This window comes from Acomys russatus, chromosome 13 (genome assembly GCF_903995435.1).
Source record: "Acomys russatus chromosome 13, mAcoRus1.1, whole genome shotgun sequence".
In the NCBI taxonomy this organism is placed as follows: domain Eukaryota; kingdom Metazoa; phylum Chordata; class Mammalia; order Rodentia; family Muridae; genus Acomys; species Acomys russatus.
Genome location: NC_067149.1, coordinates 42,326,414 through 42,345,758, shown reverse-complemented (window position 1 = coordinate 42,345,758; position 19,345 = coordinate 42,326,414). Strand labels below are relative to the sequence as shown.

At 50.4% G+C, this 19,345-nt stretch overlaps 1 protein-coding gene across 4 annotated transcripts in view; it reads left to right on the top strand.

Annotated features, from left to right (window-relative positions):
- The window catches only part of Vgll4 (vestigial like family member 4), a 108,286-nt gene extending 89,086 nt beyond the window's left edge, over positions 1–19,200 (top strand). For 3 of the 4 annotated variants that reach the window (XM_051155107.1, XM_051155108.1, XM_051155106.1), the window contains exons 3-5: positions 17,259–17,454; positions 18,403–18,526; positions 18,838–19,200. In XM_051155107.1, coding sequence (XP_051011064.1) covers positions 17,259–17,454; positions 18,403–18,526; positions 18,838–19,109 — 592 coding nt within the window. In that variant the 3' untranslated portion in view covers positions 19,110–19,200. Of the gene's footprint in view, positions 1–6,783; positions 7,061–17,258; positions 17,455–18,402; positions 18,527–18,837 lie in introns of those variants that run through there. The other variant, XM_051155109.1, reaches the window with a different exon arrangement.
- The last annotated feature ends 145 nt before the right edge of the window (positions 19,201–19,345 follow it).

Genomic DNA, 19,345 nt, shown 5'->3' with positions numbered 1-19,345 from the left:
GAGGAGGCTGGCGGAGCCGGGGTATTTATACACGAAAAGACACAGCACTAGTCTCCTGCTTCGCTGTATTGTCCCATTGAGACACTTTCCGGTTTCACATTTCTTCACATTGCCTCCTAAGCAGACTCATGTTGCTGTCCTGGGGTCTGGTGACAGATAGAAGCCCCCCCAAAGGAAGTCTCTGGACCCTCAGCTTCCCAGCTGGTAGAGAAGTGGGGCCTCTGTTCCGCTTCCACTGCTTAGGCGCCCGTTGCCTCCCTAGGAGATGCCAGGCATAGTGATGCACACCTGTGCCCCCAGCAGCACTTGGGAAGCCGAAGCAGGGATTGGAGGGGAGAGTTCATGGCCAACTGACGCTGCATAGCAAATATTCCGGCTCCAGTACAGGAAGGGAGGGTGGGAGGCTAATTGGCTGTCATTTGGTCAGGGTGACCCCCATTACAGTCATCTGTCGTCCGAGCTGCTGCACGCATGGCGGCAATGTCTATGTAACTTCCCAGGTTCTGCCTCAGACACCGAGCACTGCTCGGACCAGTTTCCCCAAGGGAAATAGCTCTGGGAGCCATCGTGGACTGGACTGTCCTGCCCTCCAGCACTGCGGTCTTTGGAGCTAGCACGGTTAGATGAGGCCAGGAAGGTGAGCCGTGTTCATGTCGGGTTAGTGCTCTGGTAAGAAGAGACCAGAGCGCACTGTTTCCTTCCTGTGTGAGGACTCAGAGGAGGACTGTGAATTGCCAGCCGTTCTGCACACTGGCCTCCAGAGACTGCAAGTAAAGAAAAAGTGTCATTTAACACCTGTTATTTATCCACAGTGACACTGCCTGACAAAATGAGTGTTTGATTTGAGAATTCTGTTATAAACTTTCAGATCCTGAAAGCTTAACTCTTAAAATAAGATGGCCAAGCAGTTCCCAGAGACAGGCCTATTGAGTGCCACCTTTAACTCTGGGAACTGTCAGGGTGTCCACTGAGGGCTGAGGGATTGAAGAAGCGAGGCTAGGTCCTCCCCATGCTTAGCCCACAAGTCCAGCAAGTTCCGGGACATTTCCCTTCTTCTGTTCACTAGTGACTAGGGGGCACTGGTATTCCATGTTGTGTATGACTTCCTCTCTTTTGATTGATCCTCCCATGACCCCTGTTTTGATTTCCGTGTTCTCCTTCCTACCTCGAGAGCCACTCTTTCCTTCCCTTTTCTTTTCTTTTCCCTTTCCTTTCCCTTCCCCTTTTCCTTCCTTCCTTCTTTTTTCCTTGTTTTTTGAAACAGGATCTCACTATGTAAGTGTAGCCTTGGCCATCCTAGAACACATTTATGAAGACTCAGGCTGGCCTCAAACTCACAGAGACCTGCCTACTTCTGCCTCCCAAGTGCTAGGATTTGTGTGTGCCACTGTGTCACAATAGCCAAGATCTTTCAGAGAGATTCCATTGCTGTGAAAAAAAAAAAAAAGTTTATGGCTGGGCAGTGGTAGCACAGGACTTTAATCCCAGCTCTTGGGAGGCAAAGGCAGGTGGATCTCCATGAGTTCCAGTCTATCAAGTCCACCCTGCTCTACAAAGTGAGTCCAGAACAGTTAGGGTTAAACAAAGAAACCCTGCCTCAAAAAACAAAACAACAACAGAGTTTATGTAGCTCACTGCTCCAGACTCAAAAAACAAAACAACAACAAAGTTTATGTAGCTCACTGTTCCAGAGACAGAAGTCCAAGGTTTCTGGCCTCTTCTGGTGAGGGCTTTGTGATGTCCACAGTGGAGGGGCAGAAGAGGAATCAGAAGACCGTGGCTCCTGAGAAGAATCCATTTCCCTGGCAGCTGCCACACTGTCTGGCGAAGGCTGTTAACCCCTCTTCAGGGTACTCCGCCCCATGCCACCTTAAGCATACTGTGCTCCAGGTTGAACATGGCTCTGGTGACAGAAGTATCCATGTGAAACGTTTGTGTTTCCAGGCCCTGTCCTCTCTGTCCCCTCTCCCATAGCTCTTCTATGCCAGGGTGAGGAAGAAATTCAGTGAAATTTCCCTTCAACCAATAGCTCTGTACCCAGCGCATTGCCAGATGCTCCTTGGGGCTGGGTCATTCTTGGAATAAGAAAGGAACAAGGGACCTTGAAGCTCTCTTCCTTTTGATGGAGATGAATTATAATCCCACCACTTGGAGGCAGAGGCAGGCAGATCTTTGTGAGTTCAAGGCCAGCCTGGTTTACATAGCTAGTTCTAGGCCAGCCAGGACTACATAATGAAGTCCTATTTTTAAAAAAAAGGAAAGAAAAGAAAAATCATTTTTAGACATGGAATGTGTTAGGTAGCATTTCCTAGGGTGCCTCTCTGTGTTTTGCCACCTTGATGCTCATTTCCAGGCTGGGACAGGGAGTCTACTACCACTTCCCTGGGTCTCCTGAGACCTGCGTGGGCACCTCATTCGGCCTGTATCATGGGCCTGCTTGATATCAAGCATTCTTATCTTGGTGTCGACTCAAAGGAATGAGCCTTCACAGTTCACTGTGTGAATAAAATGACTTTTTTTTTTTAACCCTTCTATTTACATTTCTTTCTTTTCTTTTTCTTTCTGTAACTGGCGCCAGTACCGGTAGAGCATTATGTGAGGCATGTGGAAACTAGCGATTGAATATGGCGGAGTGAGTGTCATGGTATCATTGCTGGGAGGAGGCTGGACACGTCTCTGGGTGCTACAGAGGCAGATGTGGAGCCAGGCACTTGAGACACTGAGGCCTGAGGATTGCTAGGGTGACCCAGGAGTTGCAGACCAGTGGCTGCACAGCCAGACTCTATCTCAGATTAAAAAAAAAAAAAAAAAGAAAGAAAGAAAGAAAGAAAATGGACAGTATATGTGGCTGGAAAGATGACTCTTCAGTCATTAAGAGCACTGACTGCTCTTCCAGAGGACAGGGTTCAATTCTCAGCACCCACATGGTAGGATTTGACACTCCCTTCTGGCCTCTGTGGGTACCACACACACGTGTGGTTCATATACATGCATACATACATACATACATACATACATGCAGGCAAGCACTCTTATGCATTAATTTATTTTTTTTTAATATTTTTACAAAAAGAGTAGACAGACACTGTTATCTTGGGAAAACTAGCAGGTCTGCACCCACATATGTCTTTCATATTTGCCATCAACCAGGGCTCCACTTTCTAGGAGAGTCACTCTATTCATTTGTTTCTGGACCTGTGTCAGTCACAGCCTTCCCTCCTATCCTCCTGCTGGGGTCATGCTTGGTCATTTGTTTTTAGGCAGAGCTGTGAGTGGGGCAGATGGAAACTGGACGCCTTCAAGCCACCAGGAGCAGCCCCTCCACCATGCCTGCATCTTGGTGAAAGAGTCAAGAGCCAAGCTGAGCTCTATTGACAGGTCTTTCTCTAGAGCCTGTGTGTGAAACATGGCTGGGTTTGTCCATGGGCTCTGTCTCCTTGACTACAGGGGGAAAAAAATCCACATTCCTTGTATGACCTTCAAGGATGGAGGAGCATGTTGCAACAAGCTCCCTTTCTCAGTAAGCACCTCCCTGGACTTTCATGGAAACGCTGTGGTTAAATTTTAAAAGAATTCATGGAAATCTCCATCGTCCCTCACCTTCAGGCCAGCTAAGCTTGTGTTGCCTGCCTGCGTGACAAGCAGCTCTTGTCACAAGTCAGGGCGGGTACACAGGATGGCTCTGCTACCTTTGTGACCATCACCATATGAAACCCTTGCCCATAGCATCTTGATGCAGTCGGTTCCCACTCATACTGGGCCCAGCTCTGGTGGCAGTATCCTTGAGGGCTTCCAGCAGAGAGCTCCCCACACATTCCATATACCTTCACCCCACTCCTGTGAATCACTGAGGGGCTGCCCAGTGAGCAGGCTGTGGCACCTTCCCGAACGGATGCCTTACATCCCAGCCTCTTTGTTCACTACATGTGTAGATAGTGATGGTCCTACCAAATTCTTTGCTGTCAGTGACACCGTCTACAGATTGCCTATGTCTGTCTCTTTGTAGTTTAAGTTGGTGTTTTTAGGGCAGTGTTGGGCTTCAGACCTGGGACAGGTAGCTAAGGTGCCTTTTGAACCAAGGTGGACCTGACTTCCAGGTCCCCGAGCATCCCTCAGTCCCTACCTGCTCCAGGGCATGCCTGGCAAATCCTTCCTTCTACCCTCTCAGAGGCTCTTCGCTATAGAATCCAGACATTTTCGGTCCTCCTGTCTCTTCCCAGATCTCTTTCCTTCTCTCTGTGTTTCCTCTCTTCTCTCTTTCTCTGCTTTTCCTCTTTCCTCTCTCTGTGCTCACTTTCCTGTCTTCCCCTGCATGGAGGGCTCCGTGGCCATGTTCCTTGGAGAGCTGTTCCCAGTAACCCTGTCTTTTTATACTTTAACTTGTATTGCATTAGCTCATTTCACTGGTGAAAAGAACATATCAGGTAGGATGGTGCTTTTAGGGCAGAACAAAAGTGGTGCGTCATAGATTCTTACATAGGAGAGCAGTTCTAGAGAGGGTCTGGTGGCAGGTTTGGGGGTTAGGGGACCAAGGAATTGTCCTGGAGGGTCAGTCAGTGCCCATGAACTCTCTCCTATTGAACCAATGGCAGGGGCTAGTTGTCCATCAACACTGGAGAGACACTGTGTCCTCACTGATGGTGGAGCACTGTCCTGATCAATCCATTGTGAACTCAGGATGCGGCTCTCTGCCCATCTCTCATTTCAAACCCCTAACGTAGCCACAGTGGGGCTGATCCTGGTGGTTTGCTATGTAGGTACCTGAGAAGACCGCACTATGTAGCACCAGTCCAGGATGAGAGCAAAACTTAAAGCCTAGAGTACAGTTTCTACTGAATGCACCCCTCCTTCACACCACGGGGAAGTTGAGGACCCTCTACATAATAAAGGAGGGATTTAGGACTGGTGTGTGGTTGCCACTTGGGGGAGGCTGAGCTCCCGAAGAGTGCACTAGGGAAAGCCAAAGAAAGAAAGAGGTGTTAAAAGAGGTAGTGGGTTTGGAGGTCACACTGGCCAGAGTAAAAGCAGCAGGTCACCTCTGCCGTAGGGTGGCTCACCTTTCCGTAGTTTGACCAGTGCTCCAAAGGCCAGCTAGTTAGTTTAACTAAAAAACAAAACCAAACAAGACAGTACTATTACGTATTTGTAGCAAAGGTTTCTTTTTCTTCCTAGCCCAACCAAAGTAGAATGTTTTCCTGTGATTGCCAGTTGCTTACTTATTGATAAGTCATTTGAAGCTCAGGTTAACGCCACCCCCCAACCCCCTTTTCTGCCCTTGACATGCTGGAGACAGGATCTGGTACACAAGTGCTCTGAACTATACTCAACCCACAGGTGGAGTCTGCCGACTGAAAACTGGATGTGTGTACTTCAGGAAACATGTGCATGTGTGAACTGCGGGAAATATGTGCATATGTGTACTTAATAGGGAAAACATACCCATGTATGTACCAGGGATCATGAATTTCCAGCAGCGGCGGCACACTTAATAAATAACCGATGCGGTTTGTTGTTGAGAGAACAAACTGGCCTCAAGTTCACTGTGTTGTCAAGGATGACTTCCTGTCCCTCTGCCTTCACCTCCCTAGTGCTGGGAGCGAGTTTCAGGCCAGTGGGAGACACGCTGCCTTATAAAAAACAACAGCAGCAGCAAAAAAACAAACTCAAGGTGGATGGTCCTTGATGAGTGACACTGGAGGCTGGCCTCTGTGTCATATGTCACCCGCTTCCCTCCCCCAACACATAGAATTTTTCGTTTGGATGTGGTTGGATCATGCACTAGATCTTTGTCTTTATCAGGAAAGCCTTCTAAAAGTGTTCTAGGAAGGACGGAGCTGTGTTTGATGCCGGCCGTGGTGGCTGCTCAGTACACATGGTGGTAGAATGAAGGGCATTATTTGTATGAATTCTGTGTATCTCTGCTCTTCCTGATGGCCTCCACATTAGAGGGGATTGGCCCTGGGTGGAGAGGGGCTGAGTGGCTGGACAGGGCTCCTCACCCGCAGAAGGGGCAGGTCTGCACCCTGACTGTCCTCCCTTCCCCTCTCTCCCTTCCAGGACCTGTCCTGCTGAGCTGAGCTGGGAGTGTGTCACCAGCCTCCTGTTGGGTTTATCCTTAGTAAACTCTGAAATCAAAAATGAAATTGTTCTTATTAACCGTTTTACCAGATGGTCTCCTGGGTTTGGTGGGTGCAGCATTTACTAGAAAGTTACGCTCCTGAGAGGCAGTGTTTATGGACACAGTTGCTATAGACAGTGACAGTTGGCAGATTTGGAAGACAGCCTTTGCATCTTTTTTAATGTGTTTTCCTCCCACGAGAAATGCTCTTTCATTGGGGCACTTTCATCTTCTGGGCTACAGGTCTGGCTTATGAGAGCTTGCTTGATAAAAATGTGAAAGCAGCCAGCAGGCCCATGCACGTTGCAAATAAACTTCCTCTGGGTCTGAAGGAAGCAGGCAGGCAGGTGACTCCCCTAGTAAGGAGGCCACTGACCTGGCATGAGGTGCAGAAATCTGCAGATGGGATGAGATGATGGGCTCAGCCAGGCTAGCTGTGTTCGCAGTGCAGTAACAAAACTGCCTCTCAATTCGGGTCTGTGAGGAGGGCAAGAGGACCGGGGAACCCACAGAAGCTGAACTTGTCCCCTCCCTCCTGCCTTGCCCCTTCCTGCCAGCATTTCCTTTGGCCAAGTTGTGGGGTTTGCTAAAAGCCTGGTGTTATGGAAGGTAGGGAAACAAAGAAAGAGGAAGTGGCTCGCTGTAATTCTGACAACAGATCTGTTTTCTCTGAAAATGGAACTGCAGCGATGCATGCAACGTTTTTGGCAGGCGGCACTCTGTAAATAACGCCTCCCAGGAGTTCCCAGCCTCTCCCAGGCCCCGCAGGAAGCTTCCCCTGCAGCGCGGGGCAGGCGGCCCCGCACCTCACACCCTCCTCCCGGGGACTCTTATTCTGACGGGGTGCGCGCCCGCCGAGCCTGCCAAGTTTGTGAGGCCCCAGGCTTTCTTGTGGGAGGACGCTGGGCTGTCTTCATGCTCCTTGGCAATGATTAAAGTGAGGTTAGTACCAAAACCCCCTTTCATTTTATTCCCTTATCCTGGCGTTTTCAAAGCAGATGGCAGCGCTGTATTTTCAGCTGTAATTAATTTAAGCTGGGGGAGGCAAAGCTGATGGGTGCAGTAGGGACGTTCCTCTGTTTCTTGTGTCCCTGTCTCCTGGCCACCCTGCATCTTGTCCCAAGCCGAGCCATGTCCCTACCAGATCTTCCTGCAAGGACAAGGGGGCTGTCACAGGAGTGGGGTGTGGAGGGAGCTGGCAGAGTTAAGAAGCACCCAAGTTCAGATGAGGCTGTCATGTGACAGGATCTAGTCGGAGGGGAGCAGCTGCTGGCGGGGGGTTGGGGGGGGGGAACAGGGGGACGAGGACCCTGCTCCTTCTCAAGCCAGGATGCCAGGCTCACGCTTCTGCTCTCAAGTTTATTCATAACAGAAGATAACGAGACAAAATGCACTTGGCAAAGTTGAGAGGCTCTGACCTCAGCTGTGGGACCGCTTCCCCCTGGACAGTCCACTCAGGTGCCCCTGTTGCTCATCATCAGACAGTGACTTCTTGACCTCTCAGGTCTGACAGAAAATGCTTTTGTCCCAACTCTGTGGAACTTGCTCGATAGCTGTACCAAGCTCTGTCCACATCTACCCTTACTTAGTAGACCTGGCCCCTACCCAGCTAAGCTGCATCACACCTGGCCCCTGGGAGCCTGTGGAGGGATCTTCAAGTTGGGGTGCCCTTGTTGCAGGAGTGGTGCAGACACACTGAGGACTTGGCCCCACCACACACTGCTGCCACACAAGTGGTAGCTATTATTGTTAACATTAGCCACCCTCAGAAGACTTGAAGCAATTGTTATGGGCTCATGGTGAGAAACTCGAACCACAGCTATGTGGCTGTGAGTCTCCCAGAAGCTCACAGCTGATGGCAGCCACAACTCCACACGGCCTTGTACCCTGGTGGGCTGGGAAGAGGGCGTGCGCATCAGTTTGTGTGCGGTGTTGTAGACCGTTGTTGTGAAGGCTCATGAGTTCTGGGCCCGAGGACCAGACCTGTGCTCCTGGCAAGCTTTCTTTGGTTTCTCTGCAGTAGGGAGGGGCGGGTGGCAAATGAGAGGCACGATATACTACTGGTGATTTGTCAGAACTTTTAAGAACTGAGCATCACCCTGTGACCCACCTGCGCCTCTTCTGGGAATTAATACAGAATCATTGAAAGTAGGGTGTACTGGGTCCTGTTCATACGCCTAGACTCACAAGAGGTAGGAACAACCCACAAAAATGCCCTTCAGTGGGTGGGTGGCTAAAAGCAGGAGTCCGTGTTACAGTAGAATATATTTAGCCATAAAGAAGCAGGAAATTCTGACACATACAAACACATGGCTGAACCAGGAGGGTATCATGCTAAGAGTCCCAAAAAAAAAAAAAAAAAAAAAAAAAGTGTGGAAGTTGACTTATACATGGCCACTAGTATGGAGAATGGGTTGGCTCATCCAGAGGCCACTGCCTGGGCTGCTGACTGAGATGTTAGTGCTCAGTGGGGGCAGTAGAGAACTTGGTGGAAGTGGGTGGGTGGTGGTAATGCCTCATATAGCTGTGTGAGTACACTTAGTGCTACCGAACGGCATCCTTATATACAGTATTGTAGGGGCTGGAGAGATGGCTCAGGGATTAAAGGCACTGGCTGCCCTTGCAGGAGACCAGAGTTCAGTTCCCAGCACCCACACAGTAGCTTAACAACCAGCTGTAAGTCCAGTTCCAGGGCATTCCACACCATCCTGTGGAGGCAAACACTCACACACAAAAATAAAGAAAAGATGGAATGGTATTGCTCTCCTTACCATGCATAGAAATAGACTGTGGGGCTGGTGTGGGAACTCTAGTTCAACTGAAGAACCCTGATGGCTAAGCAGTGGGGGGATCGGCGGCTGCTGCTGAGGGATGGAAAGCCAGCTGTCCGTGGTTGGGCCCCATCATCCACAGGTGAGGTCAGAGGCCTCCAGGAGCAGTGACTTCAGCTGAATGGCTCTTACCAGGAACTATGGCTGTCTGGCTTTATGAAGCCCCTGCAGAGTGGACAGGTGTGGGCCTTAGAACCCTCACACGGGTCTACAGCAAATGCTGCATCAGCACTGAGCAGAAAGTCAGGGCCCCATGTTCGTTTTTTCTCCCTCTTCAGAGCTCCAAAGTCTAGACTGAGTAGACTGTCCGCCAGGGCATTCAGTGAGGAAGCACCTGAGAAAGCAAAGTGCACAGTCACGTAGAGAATTCTAGATGGTGACAAATGCCTACAGTCCTAACAGTAAGGGAAGTTGAGGTGGCAGAATCTCAAATTGGAGGCCAGCGTCTGACTTCATAGCAAGATCCTGAATGGTTGTTGGAAAGGGCAGTTTTGTGAGCTGGAGAGAGATGGCGTAGGCCTTCAGCGATGGCCTCTGTGCCTACGGGGAACTTCTAAGAGTAAAGAAGACCAAGTGGTGGTGGTGGTGCATCCTTTAATCCCAGCACTCAGGGCAGAGGCAGGTGGATCTCTGTGAGTTTGAGGCCAGCCTTGTCTACAGAGGGAGTTCCAGGGCTACACAGAGAAACCTGGTCTTTAAAAAAAAAAGGAGGAGGAGGAAGAAGAGCCTGAGCTGAAACTAGCCCAACCAGTCGCTAGCATATTGTACTGTTTCCAAGTACCAGGGTAATTCTCAAAAACTATCTTCACTTAAAGTAACTTAAAGCTTATTCTACAATTCCATAGATTAATTTTAAAAAATGAGAAAATCCTCCCCTCCCCCAGTTTTTGGAAAGATGGAGTTCAGCAAGGACAAGCCAGGTGCTTGGAGACAATCATGGCCTAAACACTGAGAATCTGTGTACTGCAGACAGAAGACGGAAGGGCCTTCGGACCCTTCATTGGTATTGCTATATAGGAACCGTGTGTGTTGAAGGATCATTGCTTAGGTGCATTTCTCATCAGCTCAGGTTCCTGGAGCTAGCTCCACGGTGGTCTAGTGGCTGACTTTTGTTGATGTTGCTGTTGGTTGTGCTTTGTAATTTCCAAGGTCAGTCAGGGTTAGAGGTGACTTGCATAGAAAACCCTCATTCCTAGTTTTTATTCAATGTTGAATCAATGTAAGAAAGACTCCACAAGGTAATTTGTAATGTGTCACCACAGGCTGCTGGCATCCCGTGCAGGATGCGACAGGATGTGGTGAGTGTGTGGCCATGTGGATCTCTCTCTCTCACACACACACACACACACACGCACGCACGCACGCACGCACGCACGCACGCACGCACGGGAATGCAGGGATGTCTGCTCCAGAGGGGGTCACAGGCAGAGCTGAGTTGGAAGGAAGGTTTACACATGACTTCGCTTTCTTTTTAGATTAAGTTACTTTTATGTGTATGGGTGTTTTGGTTGCAGATCTGTGTTTGCATACATGGGTTCAGTGCCCACAGAGGGTAGAAGAGGGGCCCATGTGGGTGTTGGGGATTGACCTTACGTTCCCATGGGACGGGGTGCAGAGCACTGCAGGCCTGAGGGTAGTCCCCATGCCGGTCTTGTTTTCACCTAGTACACTGCTGCAGGGATCACCAGCCCTTCTCTGGGTGCTTGGTTCTCAGTGCTCCTCTGCAGCAGTATCCAGTGCCAGGTTCTGCTGTGGGACAGCTACTTACACCGGGGTGTGCGCTGGTGCCTGGTGAGGACCTGGCACTAGAGTAATTTGAAGAGTAATTTGGTGTTGGTTGTGTTCTGGCAAAGCTGGCATGGAAAGACTTTTCTGGGAGCTAGAAGAACGAGTAAAGTTCCTGAGTTTTTCCAAAAGGAAGATGCGGCACAAAAGGCACAGCCTCTGAAGACACCTGTCACCCATTAAAAGCACTGAGTGGCTTGCCTGAGGAAGGCAGGCAAGTCTCTGCAGGTGCTAGGCATCCATGCAGCCATCTCTGTGGCTGCTGAGTGCATTCACCCCCACCCCATACCTTGGGAAAGGCGAGTGTGTCTGGAGCTGTTTCCAGACCTTTCCTCTCTGGTGGATTTGAAGATGACCCTCCTAGAGTTTCTCCAGGAACCTTGATCGAGGTGTTGCCCTGTTTGCCCAGCCTCATGAGCCCTTCTGGTACTGATTTCTCCTAAGCAAGTCAGTTCATTCATAAAATTCTGCCTGCTGCCGTGCAAGACACTGGCTGGTCCTATGCTCTTGGCATCACTCTTGGTGGCTAGAGGGACCGTGTCTTCTCGCCTGGCCAGCCATGGCCTTCCTAAGGAAGCATTGGGAGCTATGGAGCTGCATACCCTTTTCCTAGTCCTCGGAAGGCTTGGCTGGGGAGGCCGAGGTAGGAGGCGGGTGAAGGTGGGCTTCCAATGGGTCTGCAGGGAACTGGAACCGCTAGATGTCTGACATGTTCCTAGCTTCTTCCTTCACCCTTTTCTCGTCTTCATAAATGCCAGCCCAGTGGCGCCTGTCCCTGGGTGGAGAGGGAGTGGTCCAGAGGTTCCTGCCCACAGCAGATGTAGCGGCTGGGTTTCAGCAGGAAGAGCCTGATGCTTTCCATCCCTCTCTAGTTTGAGGACTGCTTAATGCCAAAAACATGATAGTGGTTGTACTTTTTAGTATTGTTCATTGAGAGACCGCATAATGACGAAAACAGCTGTACACCCAGGAGCAGCGGGGATCTTAAATGAACATTTATTAATCTCAGCAGCATCTCCATTCATTAGCATCTGAGTGTGCATGTGTGCAGCACATGATCTGCAGCCGTGCTTGGCATGCACATGGGTTCTTGGCCCGTTTGTGTGTAGTCCCTAAGGGTTTGTGGCCACAGGTGGACCAGTTCTTGCTCGGCTAACAGGGAGAGCATGGCGCTCCACCCCCAGTCTCATGGCGGATCTGATTCTCAGGCTTCCGTTTCTTTCTGTTGTCTCAGCGAATGATGTAAAACACATGCAGTCTGTTCTGGTCTGGGGGAATCGGGGCTGGAGTCAGAGTGGGGCACAAGTGCGAGGCCCAGCCAGGGCAAGCTGAGGGAGCTGGCCTTGTGTGGGGGACCACTTTTCTGGAGTCCAGGAGCCACCTTGGGTTCACCTGGTTGTTTCGCATCTTTTTAGTAGATGGAGCTGTGTGGCATTCTGGGCAACAAGGGGGAAAGGAAATCACTGCCAGGAATGTCCCCATGGTTTGCACAGGGAGGAAGCTGAGCAGGAGACTCCACCTCTGTGGGGCAGCACACTGTGCATTCAGAAAAAAAGTGCTTGTAAGAGACCCTGTGTGGCTGTCAGCATGACAGGAAGGTGTCATGTATGATGCTGCAGACAGCTCTCTAAGGTCGTATGGAATTGAGTCTCTTAATTAAGGCTTACACTTCAGCTTCCAGGAGCCTTTACCTGGGTGCTGCAGCCGTGTGGCTGTTAGTCACAGCTCCTAGGTGTCCTCATGGCATACAAGTGACAGCTGGGCTGCTGGAGGGGCCAGGGGAGCAGGGTGGTGGTAGAGGGGACATCATAACAGTCAGGCTCCTTCACGACTCAGGAGTAGTGGCTTAGAAGCCTTGGGCTCAGTCAAGGGCGCAGTATCCCCCAGTCCTCCTCAGAAGGGGTGCGGGGTACGTGGGTCTTCTCGGGCTGCTCTCCCTGGCAGCCTTTACTTTCTGTTACAGAATTGGTTGCATGATTCTCACTGATAACTGGGGACCCTGCACTGTCACCTGCCCGCTCTGGGATTTGGGCAGATCTGTGCCTCCTCTCCTCCTTTTCCCTTCTCTCATACAGCAGGGTTAGCACTGGGGCAGAAGTGGGGGACAGTGCTCTCCAGCTGTGGTGGTAGCTAGTTGCAGTGAAGGAAAGTGGAAAGCCAGGAGGGAGCATTCCTTCCAGAACCATCCAAAGTTGCTGAGCTGACGTCAGGTGAGAGCCAGCTGCACAGGCATTCATTCATTCCCTCTGGCTGCAGGGTAGCAGGTATCCTACTGGCTTCTGGAATGGCCTTAGCCAGGATACATAGCCATGGCTCAGTGCATAGCACGTGTTACCCGAGGGCCAGTGAAGGCTTGTGGCCCTTGTGTCTGTAAGACGCTAGAGCATCAGTTCTCAACCTGTGGATGTTTACATTATGACTCATAACAGCAGCAAAATTACAGTTATTAAGTAGCAACAAAATAGTTTTTGGTGGGGGTCAAGACAGCCTGAGGAACTGTATGTATTATAAAGGGTTGCCGCATTAGGAAGGTGGAGAACCACTGCTCTAGAGGTTTAAAATGCTTTTGCATTAATTATAGGTCAGTCAGTAGAAAGCATCACTATGGAGACTTTCTAGAGATCTATAAAGCAACTGAGCTCCAGGGGTGGAGGCAAAGCAGTGGGAAGACAGGGCCATGAACCGTAGAAGCCAGCCATGTACCCCTAATGGCAGGTGCATCCTGAGGAACGAGCCCTTAGGTGATTTTATCATTGTGCCAACTTGGGTCATTGGGCTTACAAGACAGGCAAGCCTTTACTCACTGAGTTATCTCGCTGGCCCCAAATTTTTATTTTTAATTTTTTTTTTTTTTACAATTTTTTTACTTTTATGATAGCACTTAGAACAAAATTGTTACACAGCTGGGCCAAAAAATGTTTTCTTCATATGCTTTAAAAAAAAAAAAAAAAAAAAGCTTTTACAACATTTTTGTTAGAACTAAGGCACAAATACATGTATTAGTGGAGGCTAGCCCAGAGTCAGGCTCCCAGCATCACTGGTTTCTGGCTCTTTTATCTGACATGCTGAAACTGGACCAAAAGTTGCTTGATGAGCATCATCTTCCCTTTGAGCGCCTGTTACCTTAGCCACATTGTATTAACCCTGGTCGCAATACCGTCTTCCAGGAGATCCCATTCAGTCTGTGACAGAAATTAAAGGCAATTCACAGCAGAGTGTCAAGTGCTTTGCTGAGAGCTGCATAGAAGCAGCTCTCCACCCCTCAGGGAAAGGGAAGGTGTTGGCAAAAGCTAGCAGTGCACTGAGTCCCTGTCTGAACCAGTTGGTAACTTCAGATAGTGCCTGGGCCCCCTCTGAACCTGTCTCCCACTTTGGAGTTCATCATAGTGCACGAGTCTGGGCACTCATCAAGGGGAGCAAAGACCATTAGCATGAAGGGCTCGAGGGCCACTGTCCCCAATGCCCTGCTCCAGCTGAGACTCGGGGCTCAGCTTCCTGTGACAGAGGGAATGAGGCATGTGTGTTGCTTTATTAGTTCCCTGGAGCTGAGAATTAAGTTTTCACGGAGCAGAAAGTGAGACAGCACCTTTGTGGGCGAGGGACAGAGATGCCAGCCAACTTCAGTGGTGCTTGCGCTCTCTTGGCTTTGAGGTAGAGGTAGGGATGTGGCTTTCTTCCCAATCTCAAGGGATGGGAAGTGATGGTTGGGGCCACAAAGGATATGGTATGCACCATTGTGTCCCCACTAATGACAAGATTCCTGGTCAAAGCAGATGGCCTGGAGGTTGGTCATGGCTCTGGGAGAGTCTGAAGGCTTAGCTTCTATCCCCACAACTATTAACGCTAAACTGTGGGAAGGCTTGTGACTGCCATCCAGATACCCAGGGCACAGTGAGCGAGGCTCTGCCTCTGACACACAGTGACGACAGCACAGATTGTCATCAGGAAGGCTTTCTCTGTCACCTCCAGGATATCCTGTGTGTTGTGGGAAGCCTGAGGCTGGGTGGGCCCTTCCTTACCCTTCTGCCCTGCCAGTGTACTGTGATTTCTAGGCTGAAGAAGATGCTGTACAGGGCTAGCCCTCCCAGCTGCACCTGGTTAAGGGTCACTTGTTTCACCTCCTGTGTTTTCTTTGGAGTTGTACTTCCTGGGATCAGTCCACTTTCCCAAAATGCTATTGACACTTTGTCTTTGGAGCTCAAAGAGTGACTGGGAGCACAGGGTGACTGTCCCAAGAAAGCCCTGGCTTGGATGATTAGGGTGGTCTTTTTTGGCCCACTCACCTTTTCTGTTTCTCTTCTAAAATAGTTGGCCTGGAAGTACCCACCCGTGGGCAAGGTCACTGCTCCCAAGCAGCCCTGTGAATCCTCCAGGCCCTAAGAGGGCCTGTGTTGGTTTTCCATCCACCAGCTCGGTCTTTAAGGAGAGGCAGGATGTGTGTGGTTTGGGTCAGCGTCCTGACGGCACAGGACGCTCAGGGCTATGATTCATTCAAAGCGGGAGGGACATGGAAAACAATGTCTGTCTTTAAGCTCCAGGAACCAGGAAAATGAGCTGGAAATATGAGTGATGTGTAATTTTACTAAAATTAACCAGCAAGTTCCCAGGCTTGCTCTTGTGTTTCTTGGTATTTTGTGTGATGTACCATGCCTAGTGCCAATTGACTGGCTTCCTAGGTGTGGAGTCCTGGAGGCCCCTGTTGGTGCCACCCAATTCTACTCTTTTCTCTGTGTATCTCATCATTGAAGCTGTTGCTTGACCATGTGAAACTGCTGTGGGGATCAAAGGTGGGAGGGGATTAGGACTGGTGGCCTTGAGGTCAAAAGGACAACTGATGGTAGCCTGCCCGAGTCTTCTTGCCATATGTAGGCTGTCTTCCTCAGGCCCTCCAGCCGTCCTTGTGCTGACTTCTTCTGTACCCATTGCCTACCACAGGGTCTTTTGGGAACATAGTGCTCTCTGTGATTTCCTGTCCTTGCTAGTGTCTGCTACCTGAACCCCTGCCAGTGTAGAATCCGTCTGAAGGCCGTGGGTGCCCTGTGGTCCACTGGTCAGCTCCCCGGTTCCTCATGAGTCTGCCCATCCCCAGTTCTGCACTCTGATGTTATCTTTCTCTGTGCAGGTGGTCTGCAGCTCAGGATAGGCAGGACTTTGTCTCCCCAAAGCTTTCAGTGCTAGCATAGGACAGGCAGAGGTGACCAACAGTGGTGTGGTGGCTTCTGCCCTGAGGGATTTGCACAATGCCCTGGAATTGGGGACCAATGCATATTCAGAGAAGCACCATAAGCCTGCGGCCTCCCTGGGGTACAGCAAGTGGGCAGTTGTGACTACAGCATGAAAAGTTTGTGGCAAGAGCCAGAGATGAGGGTGGAACAGTCGATGGAAAAGGTGCTGGCTGCTGATATGTGACAAGAACTCTGTATATTCAGATTTGCTTAAAAAGAAGATGGCTTTGGGATGAATACAGAAAAGCCAGGGAATGATATTATTACTGAGTAGGTGTGTTAGTATTCTGCAGAGCAGTTTTATAAGAGGCCATCAATGGGAGAAAGGGATGCTGGGTACCCAGGATGTGCTGTGTAACTTCTTATAATTGAAAGTCAATTGGCCACTAATAAAAGATGTGGCGTGTGTACGGGTGTTATAGTGCTGTGTTTAGCTGGCCCAGCAGGCAGACATGACTGCTTTTTGCTCATAGCCGGAGTGCACATGACCTGCTTCCTTGATGGCAAAGAACAGGCCAAGGAGCGGCTCAGAGAATAATCTGAAATTCCTGAAAGTCTTAGGAATCATCTCTCATCTTTCTTTAAATTTTAAACTTTAACAGGTTTGTTCTGGCAGTTGGTTAAAAAGGGACAGACCCTAAGGGGAAAGCGCTGTGGTGGTAGTTCTAGAATCAGTGGGATGGAGGGAGGACAGGGCTTTGCAGGGTCTCGTGCTCCATGTATTGACAGGATCTAAAGGTCCTTGCAGAGGAGGTGGCATTGAGCATCTGCCGAACAGCTCAGGGAAGCTGCTGTGTTTTCTGGCTACAAGTGCTGCACACTGGCGGCTGCCATCTTACTAATGGGAATCAGCCACTGGCCACGGGTAGATGAGCCAGTCATGTGGCTTCCCACTGTCTCGGCCCTGTCTCACAGAGGTAGAAATAGCCTCTGCTGCTCAGGAGCAAGACACTAGCATGGTCTCACTCCAGAACTGGCTCACAGAACGTAGCATTTCTTTGGGTCATCAGCATTCCCATCCTACCTCAATGGCCAACTGTAGCTGAATTGACCACAGGGTTGATCTCCTATGTAGGTGAGCAACATGTCTACCAGCAGGGAAGGAGGGAGGCCACAAAGCTAACTCTGGCCTAAAGATGGCTCTTCCTGTACATTAGGCTTGCTTCCTCAGCTCAGCCATTGGTCCTGCCCTTAGCACTAGGGTAGGAATATCATGGAAACATCTGGGGGAAAGTACATGGCTCCTCACTGGGGCCCCCATGCCAGTTACTCCTCTCTGAGCATGCGCTTATCTTTCAGGAATAAGACTGTCAATGGAGACTGCCGCAGAGATCCCCGGGAACGGAGCCGCAGTCCCATTGAGCGAGCTGCAGCTCCTGCTGTAAGCTTGCATGGGGGCCACCTGTATGCATCCCTCCCCAGTCTCATGGAGCAACCTCTTGCATTGACTAAGAACAGCAGTGACACGGGCAGGTCGGCTGTGGAGCGGCAGCAGGTATGTTATGTCACATAGCTTGCCCAGCTTTCATCTGGAGGTGGCCAGGTCACGCTGGGTGTGAGGAGCCCTGAGCTGAAGTCCTGACACGAGAGGACTTGGTAACCCCATTCCTGAGGCTTCGTTTCTTTGCACAGTGCAGGGTTGGTTTAGACGAGTGCCTTGAATCCCCCCACCCCCACCTTATACACCCATCTTCCCTGGCACTCTGTTCCTCAGGGTCAGTGTAGTAATCCTCCTGAGAGACCTGTGCTTACCCCACAAAGCCAAAGTTAGAAGTTGGTGGTTTGTTTGGGCAGCTCAAATCCTATAAAGTCAATGGTTGCAAACCTGTGATTAGGACACAGGCATCATCATCGTTATTGGAAAATTACTACTTGTTTTAAACAACAAGGCCAGGCCTGGTGGCTCAGGCTTATAATATCAGCTACTTGGAAGGCTGAGGCAGGAGGATTACAAATTCAAGGCGACTTTATAACGCTTTGTCTCACAAAGAACAGGAGGGGTAGGGGGAGGCTGAGGGCATGAGTACTTGCCTAGTATGTGCAAGGCCTTAATCCTACACATAGAAAGCCCCAGAGACGACAAAAGGGTGAGGTTTCTGACAAAAATTGTAGTAAGAAGCTTTAAAAGCTCAGAGGAAGCGTAGGAGTGGGGCGTGGTTCTGAGCCTCTGATTCCTAGGTTTCCTGTCAGTGTTTATACACACTAACACAGAGGAAGGGGCCTGGCCTTTAGGAGATGCTTTGTGTTAGGAGCTCACCTGCAGATGCCAGGGGGAGAGGACAGAGGACCCCACACATTTTAGTCTCCCCCTCTGGCCCTGCTATTTTGTAGCACAGTGGGCTCGCAGCTAAGTGCTGGGGAGGTCCCTATCAAAAGGAGCTGGGCCCTCTGGTAGCACCTACTCAGTCGATGAGGAGGAGCTGACCCTTTCTCCCTCCTACAGAACCGGCCCTCTGTGATCACCTGCGCATCTGCAGGTGCCCGCAACTGCAACCTCTCTCACTGCCCCATTGCACACAGTGGCTGTTCTGCACCTGGGTCTGCCAGCTACCGAAGACCACCCAGTGGTGAGTTTTCCACCATAGCCTGTGGTATGTGGGAGCCCTGGATTAAGCTGTGGGCTGAAACCCCTCATCCTAAAATTCACTTAGTGTTGAGTTAAGAACAGGTTTTGATCACTCATGTACTTTGAGTTAGCCATGGCTCAGGTGGGATGAGGAAAAGAATTGGGCCCAGGTGATGGGAAGACAGGAGCCACCATTGTTAGTGCCATGAAGACTCTCTGGGTTCACAGTTCAACCCAGTGTGGTTAAGTACCACTGACTAGGGTACCTGGCCCACTGATGCAGCCATCTGTCCTCTGCTCCCTGCTTTGCAGCAACTGCCACCTGTGACCCTGTGGTGGAAGAGCACTTCCGTCGGAGCCTGGGCAAGAACTACAAAGAACCAGAGCCAGCACCCAACTCGGTGTCCATCACTGGCTCTGTGGACGACCACTTTGCCAAAGCACTAGGTGACACATGGCTTCAGATCAAAGCGGCCAAGGACAGCGCGTCCAGCAGCCCGGAGTCAGCCTCACGCCGGGGCCAGCCAGCCAGCCCCACTGCCCACATGGTCAGCCATAGTCACTCCCCCTCTGTGGTCTCCTGAAGGGGATACCATCCTCCGACCACACAGGGATCTGCATGGTTTGCCTGAGCTTTGAACAGTCAGTGCTTAAAAAACAAACAAAAAAAAAAAACAGGGAAAAAAAAAAAATCCTGGGGGGAGGGGGGAGGGTGGTTTCTTCGCAAAACCATGTTGTCTGGACTTTTGTTCTGCTCTGTTTTGTACTTGCTTGGTGTTCATACAAGGGGCCTCAGTGTGGCATCAGGAACAGCACGGAG